Source organism: Prionailurus viverrinus, chromosome A2 (assembly GCF_022837055.1).
Source record: "Prionailurus viverrinus isolate Anna chromosome A2, UM_Priviv_1.0, whole genome shotgun sequence".
Lineage (NCBI taxonomy): Eukaryota > Metazoa > Chordata > Mammalia > Carnivora > Felidae > Prionailurus > Prionailurus viverrinus.
Window position 1 is genome coordinate 115,944,365 of NC_062562.1, and position 14,067 is coordinate 115,958,431.

General features: G+C 39.1%; 1 protein-coding gene across 1 annotated transcript in view; it reads right to left on the bottom strand.

The window, feature by feature from the left end:
• Window positions 1–1,562: 1,562 nt before the first annotated feature.
• The window catches only part of IGF2BP3 (insulin like growth factor 2 mRNA binding protein 3), a 150,876-nt gene continuing 138,371 nt past the window's right edge, over window positions 1,563–14,067 (bottom strand). The window contains exons 11-15 of the mRNA XM_047845092.1: window positions 9,003–9,119; window positions 5,802–5,876; window positions 2,727–2,858; window positions 1,940–2,053; window positions 1,563–1,661 (exon numbers count right to left, since the gene is read on the bottom strand). Of these exons, the coding sequence (XP_047701048.1) occupies window positions 1,563–1,661; window positions 1,940–2,053; window positions 2,727–2,858; window positions 5,802–5,876; window positions 9,003–9,119 (537 nt within the window). The remainder of the gene's footprint in view (window positions 1,662–1,939; window positions 2,054–2,726; window positions 2,859–5,801; window positions 5,877–9,002; window positions 9,120–14,067) is intronic.

Consider the following 14,067-nt stretch of genomic DNA (forward strand, 5'->3'; position numbering starts at 1 on the left):
TCTGAGAGCAGAATGGCCTTGGAGACCACCCACACCCACATAATTGTACATACCGGGTTTTGCCATCAAGTTAAGGAATGGGCACGTGAGTTCAGTATCAAATATCAAAGGTCAAATGTGTCCTCATAGTCAAATTATATTTCAAAAAGATTTCTGGTATCCTCCACTTTCTGACTTATTTTCAAATAAGTGGTTGCAGAGAACACAGAAATCCTGCTGTATTGTACATAATATTTTAGGTGGCCTTACATTTTTCTTGATTTATCATTGTTTAAAAATCCTCGAAATAGCTTAGCGAGGCTCATGACAGTGCCCGGCCCACGGAGATGGAGCCTGTGCATTGCCTTTAAACACTGTCACACCATCTGAGTGCCCCATTGGTCTTCACAAAGCAATCCTTTTGGGGCCTGCTCCAACCTTAGACCAACTGGTCTGACATGTGTTGGCAAACTAAGCACCCCGTAAGACAAGCTGAAACTTGCTTTTTGCCAGTCAGTTCATGGTCCACGGGCTGCATCTCTTGACTGACACGCTTCCTTTAGGTAGTGATAGTCTAAAGCACAAAGCATTTTTCTGCATTTAATCACAGAGCCAAACAAATAACCGGAGTCTCCTGAAGCCATTTAAACTAGCCGTTCCAAAACCTCCTGCAACCACTTTGCTCTGTTAGTACCATCAAAAACGTTCCCTACCATAAACGAAAAATTAAATGGTATTGCTGCTCTCCAAATATAGGCACTGCTCCATATCACTGAACGTTTATTGGATTTTCCAACTAATGATGTCAAAAGCCTCAAAAAAACCTGAAATTAATTTTCCAGCTTTACTAGTCACCAGTCAGGAGTAAAATTTTTCTCAGTTATTTTCCTGTCAGCTAATTAAATTTTAAGTTTTTTTTTTTTTAAAAAACTGTTGGGCTTTTTATCTTTATAAAGTATATAAAATTCTCCAAAAACAAAAACAATTTTGCTTCCATTGCATCACTGAATACCTGAGGTAGTTGAGTAAAAATGCACGTTTAATACCCCTGCCAACACCATTCAGCACTTCCCTTAGGTTATTCGTGTTAGTGTTAGGTACAAATACAACTGAGAACGGTTTTTCTATGCTAATAGCTTAACACTTAAGTTCCCGTAATAACTCTATTCTGATCCAATTTTAACAAATTGGATTTGGGAGCAGTCTATATTTTATGAATTTAGTGAATGCATCATTAAGCCAATTTCTGGCATCAGGGGGTATATTAAGAAAAATTAGAATATTTGTTACACTGAGAATACAACAAAAGGGAAGTGCAGAGCTCCTCTCTTTCCCTCCCTCCCCATTTTTTTAAATTTTTCATTTATTTTTTTTAAAGCTGGGTGTCATACATTTCAGAGAGCATAAAGTATACATTCTCACAGAGACAGGAGTTCAAAAGTTGCCTGGTCCTCAGAAACAACTGGCTAGGTAAAAACTTGTGCATGTAATTCTGGATATTAGGGGTTCAGCGCCCGTCTGTTGGTTAAGCAATCTGTCTTTGGTTTGGCATCTGCCTCTGTGGTGGGCTGTTTCCTGAGCCTTTATTTCCGTCTTGACTGAGGTGGTCCACTTTGCAGAGCTTTCTGCTGTTGATGCTGCTTTACCTGAGTCAAAATTTCCTGAATTTTTCTCTGGGCAACCTGCGAAAGGAGAAAGCTTTGAAATTTCTACCCGATCAAAAGTTACTAAAATTTATTTTACCCTTCCGTTTCAACAACTTCAGATTTGTAGATTAAAGATCCGTACTAGTTTAGTTTGCTAGTAGAGTCTCTGAAATCACCTGCTAAAAAGGGATTAGCATGTTTAGCACCAAATGACTTTAAATATTTATATGTGGTGAGGGCACACCCAGGGGGAAGACTGCTTCCGTTTGTCAAAGAAGCAAAACAGCTTGTTTATTACATGAGAGCCCACTTGCCTGGCAAGCATAGAAGTGACCAGTTATCTTGACAACTACTTGGTCATTCTCATCAGGTGTCTGGTCACGAGGGACAACTACTTCTGCACTTGACAAATTCTGGAGCTCATTCACCTGGAAAAGATAAATACAGATCTTATTAAATCAAGGTTATTAAAAAAAAAAAAATTACCATTTGCTGAGCACTTACTATGTGCCAAACACTAAACTGTGGCTTTACAAATTTCTTCTAATCCACCAATAATTCTATCAGGTTATCAGTATTATGCCCATTTCGAGATGATTAAACTAAGACTTAGCCAAGGAAATTGACCAGTTAAACAAGTGAATGGCAGAACCAGATTCAAACCCTGAAAGTCTGATTCCCAATTGTATACTCCCAATTACTTCAAAATTGTAAACAGCTTTGAAAACAACTTAGACGTTACAGGTGTTAAAGAGAAACTGGAAACCATTTGCTTGTTATAGTAATATGTAAAGGTAGATGAAATTAAAAAAAAAATTCTTTCCATAAAGCGTGCAAAAATAGCTGACGTTCCATCAGCTGAAAACTGCCAACTGCCCCTACTACGTTAGCCCTCTCACACAGAGTGGTCTCAAGGGGCGTTACTTTTCACTAGTAGCTGATACCAACACTCAGGAAGGACAAAAGGCAGTCTTCTCCAAACCTTGGCCCAGATGATCCTGCTTTTTATTAATTAGCCAAAATTCAGGGACTTGGAACTCCTAAGTACCTTTCAACGCTTTCCCTTTCATACCACTGCACAGGTTTTGCTGAAGTACTTGCCGTTTTGCCTCCTTTTCCAATAACTCTGCCAGCAGCAAAGGATGGCACTCTGATATGAGCTTCAAGTTTCACCTCTTCTTTAGGACTAACAAAGTTTTCTTCTTTAATTTTTCCATAAATTCTTCCCTGAGCCTACAGATGAGAACATATCCTATCAGTGTCATTCATGTAGGAAAAAAGGTCTATTAACTTTAAAGACGGCTCATATCCACTGGAATAGCCCCCTTTGCAGGGACACATCTGCATTTAATAGACTGTTGCAGATGGCCTAAGAGGCAAACTTAGGAAGGTTCACATTAACAACCACGCGCCACAGAGGTGGCAACTGAATGAATAAAGAATATGGTTTATTCTTTGAACAAAAAGAGTTAAAGGCAATTAGTAGTCAGCCTACCTAGGGGCTCCTGGGTGGCTCAGTCAGTTGAGCATCCGACTTCAGCTCAGGTCATGATCTCACAGTCCAAGAGTTTTAAGCCCCACATGGGGCTCTGTGCTGACAGCTCAGAGCCTGGAGCCTGCTTCAGATTCTGTCTCCCTTTCTCTCTGCCCCTCTCCCCCGCCCCCCCCCCACCCGCCCTCAAATAAACATCAAAAAATAAAAAGTAGTCAGCCTAAGTAAAATTAAATCATTTCTGTGGGCAAAAGGCCATTTGCCCTCCTATCCTACTAAACTAGCCAACTAAAAGGTAAAAAACTCTCCTACTGGAGGGAAGAAAGTAACTGCATATTACTTGAGTATAAGAGATGGGGAAAATACAGAGTGAACTGTGGCAGGCTCATACCTGCTGAAAAGGTATTTTTTTATTTAAACACGTTTCTTTATCTTACCCATGTGGCTTCTACTTTTTGTAATAAGGCTACAAAATCAAGTTAACACACACTTCAGATATTTATAGTCAACACATCCTGATACCTACTGCATATCTAGACACTATACCTAAGAAACTTCTCCTATAGGGGTGCGTGGGTGGCTCAGTCGGTTAAGCATCCAATTCTTGATTTCGCTTCAGGTCATGATCTCACAATTCATGAGATCAAGCCCCGTGTCAAGCGCTGTGCTGGCAGTGTGGAACTGCTTGGGAGTCTCCCTCAGCCCCTCCCCCGTTTGTGCACACAGGCTCTCTCAAAACATCAATAAATAAACATTTAAAAAAACCACAAAACTCCTATTACGTACAACCATTAATTTGCTCTAGTATATACCAAAGGATGAAGAAGTCAGAGTTGGTTTAACTTGACAGGCTACCAGGGCAAATCAAAACAAAAGTACCCAACACATTTTCACTTGTGCAGAAATGATAAACTCATTACAGGGTATTACAGAACAAACAAAATTCATCTTGGTACCCTATATTTCCTTCATTCTCAAAAGTCTCAGGCCACAGCTAATAGGTATTAACATAGTCGAACGACATAGGGATATATATGCCTATTTCAAAACAAAAGTTTTTGAATTCTTAAGAAAAAATATGGGTTAGGAAGTTTACCACTCCTTAGATGTCTAAAATAATTCATTTGTAATTATCATTGATCACATAAATGATATTTAAGCATTACAGTTTTTCTTAACTGTTCCATTTAAGATGATTATACCACATGGGCACTGAAGGATGGAAGGAAACAGACTGAATTTCCCAGCATACAATCATAGGAATAACAAGACAGTAGTCCCACTTATAAAGAAGTAACAGCTCAGCACCAAGAAGAAACATGCAAGAACTGATGTTTACATTTATCTTTTAAGATTTCCAACCAAAGGTGACTGATCCTGTAGGTTCAGGATACGAAGCAGTTTGTAACATTTGTGAGTTAGGACTTGAACTGCCTGGACCAGAAGGCTGGTGTGAGGGAGGAAATGTCTTCACCTGAGTTTGAGCCTAGCCAACTGCACCCACATCTCAAAGCACCTCCTTTTTGTTTCCTGTTCTTCCTGTAAAGGAAGTGAAAAAAGCTTTGGATTTTTTGTGGAAAATGTCCCACAGTGGAGAGGTCAAAGAAAGTGACAATTTAAAAGTGGGGAGTTAGGGAGAGGTAGACAATGTTACTAGCCACATGTTAGAAGTGAGGGAACTAAGGCTTAAGTTTGAAGAGTTGTCCTGTTACACAGCTACTACTAGGTGCTAAGAAGAAGACATGGGTTTGGGATAAAATAGTTACATTGTAATTCAGTAGTTGCTTTTACAACACTTGTACTAAGTTTTATGGGAGAAATCATGTACTCCAAAGTATTGAGAATTTGGCAGAGTCTTAGTCTGATTCACCCTGAGTGCTGAACATTACCACCAGCATATTCATATTATGTGATAGTCTAAGCACTGGATATATTCTCTACACTTTACAATCTTGTTTCAACCTTTTGGGTATTCTAATCCCTTTTTTATAGCTAAGTAACTAGCCAGTCAAAGTTAACTTGCCCAAGGTCATACAAAGGCAAATAACAGAGCTGGGATTTGAACCAGCAGCCCAGCTGGCCGGTCTCTGCTCTTCATCAACTCTCAGTATGCAGGGAGGGGCATTCCAGCTGCAACAGCCCCAAACTCGAATAAATATGAGCAATGGTTCACACATCAGGACAAATGCCACAAGAGTTCCTATGATTTTTACTTCTAAAACTGGAAGGATTAGAGTGATTTGTGGTTAGACTATGAACAAGGGCTCAGAATTAACCCAAGGGTAACAAGAAAAGGAGGGCATTTATATTCAAAGTTAAGGTCTTTCAAGAACAAGATGAAAAATTTGGGGTAAGTTTTCTGAGGCATATTAACCACACAGGTTTGTAAATTTCAGTCTTAAAAGTCTCACCTTCATATAGTAACAAGGCACTGAGCACATTCTCCCTTGGGAGATAGTAAACCCAGCAACCATTATAAAATTCTCAAAATTAAAACAAAGTCTGGTTGATTTTTGAAAATTAAATTTGGGTTCTAAGTCTTAGAAATTTCCATTGGGAGATTCCTTCTACTGAGTTTTAGATATATTTAAGGGAGAAGCCAGGTTATGGAGTTCCTGAAAAGAAAGCATTAACATTCTTCGAATCCATTCATTTGTTACCTGTGCACACAGTAGAGCACGTACCTTGAACTGAGCCTCTGGTGGCCCGGTGATAATCACCATCCTCACTTTAGCATCTGGTGCTTCAGCTGGAGCAATCTGTAACAGACACAACAAGGGGAAATGACACTTTCAGGTGACACTGTAATATCATTACACAAACCAGCCTGACATCTGTGTAGGACTTCTTGAAATGTAGAATTAAAGTCTTGTAGAAGAAAGTTGTAGAGCGGCAGTGATTAATCTGGGTTCACTGGTTATGGCTACTGTGGTCAACTATGCACTTAACACCATGACTAGCCTGGATATAAATGTCCACGCCTAACCTCAGCTAATCCTCACTAGATAGTAATGAGGTGCTGCCTCTACAGAGGGCAAAGTGAAGGCTGAACAAGTTCAGTTACGTGGCCCATCCATAATCACATAGCTAATACAGCTGGAGAGAGCCGGATCTGTCTCCACTACCCATGTTCCTTCCTATACACTAAAACAGTGGTGCTCAAAATGTGGTCTTTGGCCCACATGCATCAGAACCCCCAGGCTTTCAGTATTTGCAAGAAGTTGATATGTTCACAAATCTAAGACAATTGGTAAATCGCCCTGAATATGCTCATTAGAGTAACATACGAAATTAACATTAATTTGGCAGAAGCAAAGTAAATGACTTTAATATTTTTGCAGAATATATGAAATCACACAAACAGCCTGAGCTGGGGGAAATGTTGAAAGGAGAGGAAATGAGCATTCTTCCAGAGTTCTAGGATTGGGGACCCAGCTGGTAGGAGTTGTTGTAAAAGAAGAAAAATTTCCTAGGGGTGCTTGGTTGGCTCAGTCAGTTGAGCATGTGACTCTTGATTTTGGCTCAGGTCATGATCCCAGGGTCATGGGATCAATTTCTGCCATCAGGCTCTGCACTGAATTTGGAGCCTGCTTAAGATTCTCTCTCCCCCATCCCATACCCTCCCCTGCTCAATCTCTCAAATAAAAAAAAAAAAATTGCTAGACATAATGCTGTGCAAGAAGCAAATTCTTATTTATAAAATATATTACTATGTAAGAATAGGAAGCAAAGGATATGATAAAAACTACTTCAAATTCTACCACTCAATATGATCACTTTCAGTTACTTATACAAGCTACTAGACACTTTTCCACATATTTACAAAAAAAAAAGTGTTTTTTTTTTTTTTATACAATTCTTAAAAATTTTAGAGCATGCACACAAGCAGGTAAGGGGCAGAGAGAAAAGAGAGAGAATCCCAAGCAGGCTCCATGCTGTCAGCACAGAGCCCGATATGGGTTCAGACTCACCAAGTGTGAGGTCATGACCTGAGCCAAAATCTAGAGTTGGGTGCTTAATCAACTGAGCCACCCAGGTGCCCCAAGAATGTTTTTATTTTTAATGGAGTCAGTGCTTTCTCCCTCTCTCTGTCACCTTAGAGCCATGCTAATATTATTCCTACTTTATGAGGGACACTTACTAATTTTTAGTCTAAGTTCTTAGAATTATTCACAAGAAACCCCTGGAAAAAAGATAGCATTCTTTATCTTTCTGACTAGATTTCTTTTGTTAATACTGGTGATGGAGGCCTGGGCCTACTCTGAGAAGCCTGAAAACACATGCCCTTTGGCTCACCAGATCTATTTTTATTGACTTACAGAATAAGGTTGTTTTTTTAACAATTTGGCAAATTTTGTCCATCACTGCACTATGTGCAGGGTAAGTTAGGAACAATCTTCATGTCCAACAAGTGAACACAAGTAATTATATTAACAATACCAAATATATGTCTGTTACTTAACAGACATGAAGCCCAAAAGAGAAACAAGTGAATACCTAAATACTCAATTCTTGTTCATAAAATGTTCATTGCAGGTTTTCCCCCAAGCCAGTCTACTACGTTCTTTTTGCATGTGTCCAAGATTTCTTTTTAATCAGGAAACTAGCAGGATAGTAAAGTTGGTTCACTGCTTGATTGTTTACCATCTCTTTTCCTTTACCTGTTTATTTTGGCCCCATTTCCTGTTCATGTATTTTGTTATCTTTTGCTACAGGAGGGCACATGGGGACTATTTCTGTGTTTTGCCTTTTTTATTCACTATTTAATTTACATCAGTAAAATTCATTCTTTTGTAACAAATGCATAGGCAGATCACCACATCAATCAAAATAAAAAGTTCCGTCATTCTCCACAATTCTTCCTGCTATCTCTTTGGATTCAAGCCTCTCTTCCACCTCTAATTCCTAGCAACCACTGACTTTCTTTATCCCAGTACTTCTGCCTTTTCCCATATTTTCATAAAAGTGGATCGGAGAGTATGTGCCTTTTGAGTCTGATCCTTTCCCTTAGCACGTGTCATGAGATTCAACCATGTTCTTATTTTTCTATAGTTTGTTCTTAATATTTATTGTATAGCTTCACCACAGTTTATCCATTTGCCAGTTGATGAACATGTGTTTCTTCCCATTTTGGGACAGCTGGAAATAAACACGCTATTAACATCTGAGTGTAGCTTTGTTGTGTACTATATTCTTTTAAATAAAATTTTTATAAGACATTAACAAAAAACACCCCAAAAGATTGGTAATTTTCATGAAGGAAACTGTCACTGTATCCAACTTTTATCAACTTGTGCATTCCCTAAAACACAATGACCTGTACGTCTGATATTATACTATTTCTCAGCATATCAAAACACAGACTCTTCAGAGCACACAATTATCTATTTGGTGGATACCATTAGTTGTTCCCTGATAATTGTTATCCCACTTTCCGCAACAATAAAACATTTAGGTAAACACACATGGACTGCATTTCCCTTTGGCAGCTAGTAAGAAGCCTTTATGAGAAGGGGTCTTAATGTTGTCTTCTCCAACTGGCTGGACCACAGACTGATTGGGAGAGCAGTGAATAGTGTCATCTGTGAGCTTGAGGGACCAAGGCCCTGCCTAGGGATGATCAGCTGGAAGCAATCTAGGTGGAGGACTTGGTGGGGCAAAACCACCATTATCAGTCCTGGATTACTCAACTCCTGTTTTTCCTGGAGACAAAATTCGACTTACTATGTTGAAGCTACTATCGTTTGCGGTTTTGTGTCACACCCTACGTGTAACCCCAGCATACACTGCAATATTTAATTCCAATTATGAAGTGGCAGGACAACTCGTGTTTCTGTAACTTACTGTCATTAAGGCACTAAGAGCCACAGCTGGCAAAAGGGTACCTTAATAGAAGCTCCTGCAAATCGAGAAAGCTGCTTGATGTGCTGCCCCTGCTTGCCGATAATGGCGCCAACAGACAGGGCTGGGATAAACAGGTGAACAGTCTCCGTTTCTGATTGCTGTTGGAAAGACAGGACATACATGTGAATTGGGTACAAGTCAGGCTATTATCATTGGCATAGGGATGGGGCATTCTCATACAGTAGAAATATTAGGAAGTTGGCAAGAGTTTACCTAAAGTTGAGAAGATCTCCTGTCCAACCTGAAAGCACTCAATTTAAAAGGTCACTTTACACTATTTGCCTCAACTTTAGAATGTCACTGGTGTACAGATTTAAAAGATACGTAAATGTTGTAAAGTTTAGGTTCTTGACAAGTAAATGAAATTCTGGGCTACACATCAACAAACAACTGTATCCAAGGGCACCTATTCTACACCTTATCCATGTAGGTTTTGCTTCGTAAACACACACTATTCTCAAAGGGAACAACTCCTGAGTGTCATTACATAGGAAAATAGTGTAAAACCTTACCACTACCATTCAGTATGCACCACACCCAAGCAGAGTACAGGACTAGAAGAAAACTTTATCACTTTAATAGTAAACTGCCCTAAGATTCTCTCCCATATAATTCTTTATTCCTTTTATCTCTGCCCTTCCTTTGCCATTTACACATGGACAAATTGGAAAATCTTTTCTTAAAGATTTGTTTCGAGATAGAGTGTGCAGAGGGGAGAGGGGAGAGAGGAGAGAGAGAGGGGAGAGACAATCCTAAGCAGGCTCTGCACGACCAGTGTAGAGCCTGACACAGGGCTTGAACCTATAAACCGTGAGATCATGATCTGAGCCAAAACCAAGAGTCAGTTGCTCAACTGCATGAGTCACCCTGATGCCCCAGAAAACATTTTGAAGGCTACCTCCTGAAAGATTTTTCAAAAATGGATTTTAACTTCCCCCTTCAAGCCAACTATGTCCTTCCTGAGTTGTCTCCCTTCAAATGGTCATTCTTGTAAGGTTAAAGGACACACTCAAGAGACACAGTAGACTGGGTTCCAAAAAAATAGACTAATCCAAAATTCAGTGATGTTATGGTGAGCTACAGGTTCTAAGATGCCAGAAGCAGTGCACATGTTCACACATTAATACTTATTTTCTAACAACATTAAGAAAACATGCTTCCAGGGAGAATTCTAAGAAATTCAGTCCAAGAAATGTTTTTTTAAATATTTTATTTTCTAACACTTAAGAGCAATTTTCGGTTACAGAAAAATTGACAAGCAGGTACAGGTTTCCTACATATGCCAAGAAATATTATTTATTTATTTATTTGAAGAGAGTGAGAGAGAGCACAAGCAGGAGAGAGGGAGACAGAGAATCCCTGGTAAGGGAAAACAGCTCAATGTGGAGCTCGATCTCATGAACCATGAGATCTTCACCTGAGCCAAAATCAAGAAGCAAACATTTTTATCTGGCTGAGCCACCCAGCTGCCCCTATGCCAAAAATTATTTTAAGATGATACACAACTTAATAAACCAAGTAAAATTTAATACGCATTTAAAAAAATGCAGCTAAACTAAGATTTACAGAGATATTAGAAGATATATTGCAATAAGAAATGTACACATTAACTACTTGGTAAGAAACACTTCACAGAATTCTGTCTTAAGTCTTCCATTCCTATTATGTAGTATACTATAGATTCCATTGTCCAGTACTCAAGTTGGTCCCTCAGTACTGCCATATGTTCACATACAGCCATAAAACAGCTTCCATCTAATTTCTAATTTACAAAACTCTTCCCAAATTGGTAAAAAGTCTCAAACATGCCAAAGTTTTGCTTTCAAGCATCCCAGGAACTAGGAAAATCTTTAGAATGTTCAGTTTCTGAAAATCTTAGTCAAAGAAAACAGCAATACTGGGCTTATTCATTTTTACTGTAAGTGGATACAGATTTTGTGCTATGTAATATTGGTCCACCAGATGACCATCACTCTCACAACACAAAAATTACCAGTAGCATTATCAACTCCATCTTCTCCCTATTAAGCCCAGAGTGCAAGCAGCGAGAATGGAGCACTCAGTACCTTGGGTCTATGGGGAGATAACGATGATCAACAGCAGAAACACATATGGATGCATCAGCCATGCTACTTGGCCCTCAATATGCACTTACCAGAATGCTGTTCCACAGGACAGTTTACTCACATTATTTGGTAGGAATTTTTTTTTTTTTAGAAGTCTTTATAGTTTCCTTCCTCCAAAGCAAAAAATTTTTATTTTTTATTAAAAAAAAATTTTTTAATGTTTGTTTTTGAGAGAGAGAGAGAGAGAGAGAGAGAGAGAGAGAGAGGGAGAGAGAGAGAGAGTAGGGGAGGGGCAGATAGAGAGAGGGAGACACAGACTCTGAAGCAGGTTGCAGGCTCCGAGCCGTCAGCACAGAACCTGATGCGGGACTTGAAGTCACAAACTGTGAGATCATGACCTGAGCCGAAGTCAGACCCTTAACTGACTGAGCCACCCAGGTGCCCCAAGAAGCAAAGATTTTTTAAACACTAAATTAGTAGGGGCGCCTGGGTGGCTCAGTCAGTTAAGTGTCGAATGCTTGGTCTTGGCTCAGGTCATGATCTCACGGTTTGTGAGTTCAAGCCCTGACTTGGGCTCTGTGCTGACAGTCCAGAGCCTGCTTGGGATTCATTCTCTCTCCCTCTCTCTGCCCCTTCCCTATCCACCACTTGCACATGTGTACACACATGCTCTCTCTCAAACTTAAAAATAAAACTATTAAAAAATAATAATAAATTAGTAAACAGTTAACAGTCTGGAAATAACAAAAAGGCCAGACTGGTTCTTTAAAGGAAAACCTTTGCCTATTTACCAGTTAAACTGAAATGAGAAAAAGGAAATATTAGGTAAGATAAAAAGATAAAAGGTCATTAAATCAGAAAATGTAAAAAACTTTTCTTCAAGTTATCAATCAGGAAAATTTACACTGACCCAAATAACTGTTACCTCTACGATCAACTCAATACCCAATGAAGTGCCATGCCCAAAAAGTTCAATTCTTTCAAGCAAAGCTCTCTGGAAGAATGACTTAAATCCAGTGGAAAAGATGACGTGGAAAACGAGGTAAGGACAGGCAGACCCGTTTCATGGGGAGGAAATAGATTTAATGAACTGAAAATAGTAAATAAATGGGAGCATCCTACAAATAATGTGTTCTAGTTTGTTTTTTTACCATAGAGATACACTTTGCATCTCCTCCTCCCACGTCATTCAGATGCCCCTCCCTCACCTATTAGTAGGGCATTCCTCCAGCTAGACTCGACTACTGATTTATCTTGGTGCATGCGTTCGTGTGTACTTAATTTTCAACTAATTCATGTGATGGTGCAATCAAATCTTTGTACAAAAAGTTGTGCCCTTGTATACCTCTGTTACATAAACTCTTATAGGTAAAATTTAGCTGGAGACAAAGGGTCTGAACATTTAAAATTGATAATTATCAAGTTATACACAAAGTTTCCCACTCAGAATGATGGGATTCCAGTTAAGCCATTCATGTAACATCTGAGTGCTACCTTTGTGTTTAACATGGTGGGAGATGTGTAGAAAGCCTGCAAAACTTCAGATTTAAGAAGGTATGATCAGGGAGTGTCAAGAGTTTGTGTTTCCTCTGTGAAAGGTGCATTACCTCATCTACACCTCACAACCCATCCGACTAACATAAACTAACAACATTCCCATTTCTAAAAACATTTTTGAATGTTTATTTTTGAGAGAGAGACATACAGACAGAGTAGGAGTTGGGTAGGGGCAGAGAGAGAGGGAAGATACAGAATCTGAAGCAGGCTCCAGGCTCTGAGCTGTCAGCACAGAGCCCCAAGCAGGGATCAAACTCATGAACCGCAAGATCATAACCTGAGCCGAAGTCGAACACTTAACCAACTGAACCACCCAGGTACCCCAACATTTGCCTTTTAAAGATGAGAAAACTGAGCCAGAGAGATGCACACAGTAATATACTGACTGGTATTGTAACCAGCATTCAAACCTGGGCTTCTCTAGCTCTTGAGCCATATTTATTCTTTTAAAATGGAGGGCAGGGGGGTCCTTGGTGGCTCAGTTTAGAGTCTGACTCCATTTTGGCTCAGGTCATGATCTCATAATCATGAGATAAAATCCTGCGTCAGGATCTGTACTGAGCATGGAGCCTGCTTGAGATTCTTTCTCTCCCTCTGCCCCTCTCCCCACTTGTGCTCTCTTTAAACAAAAAACAAAAAACAAAAAACAAAAAAAAAGAAAGAAAAGAAAAAGAAGAAAAATTAAAGGACATAACTCTACTTCCAGCAGGTATAGGATGTGCTTTGTAAGTGACTCTTAAGAAAAACAGCCCAACAGAACTTTCATTTGAGGAGGTGCTGCCTTATCACTCTTCCATCTGCCTTGGTATGATTTCCTGAGTCAAAACAAATTTCTTATGTTGGCAAAAGCTTAAACCTGTGATCATCAATGTGTAAAAAATGGCATCAAAGATAGCCCCTTGATATGACTATTGTTAATTCTCTATTGCACATTTGAAAGTTGCACCGAGAGATCTTAAAAGTTCTCATCACAAGGAAAAAAAGAATTATGGTAAAGGCTGTTGACTTACTGTGGTGATCATTGTGCAATATATACAAATATCCAATCATTGTGCCCCTGAAACCACAGTTATAGGTCAATTATACCTCAATAAAATTTCTTTCAAAAAACCTAATAATTAAGTAGTTTAATTGAATCACCCACCAAAAAAAAAAAAAAAAAAAAAAAAAAGATGCTCCAAGAGAACAAGCATCTGAAAGCATCCGGTCTGTTGTCCACTGCACACACCCATCTTATGCCTGTTTAAAATACTTTATAACTTAAGAGTTTCGATGTTTGTTTCCACTGTTGAGAATAAAATAACCACATCTCCGAGCAGTTCTCAAGAAAAAATTCAAAATTCCTTCATCTTTATCTGTTATTTTGTTGCAGCTGAAGGTGATACTTTCAAGATCTGCAGAAAGTTTGGTTTCCCATTTTTTC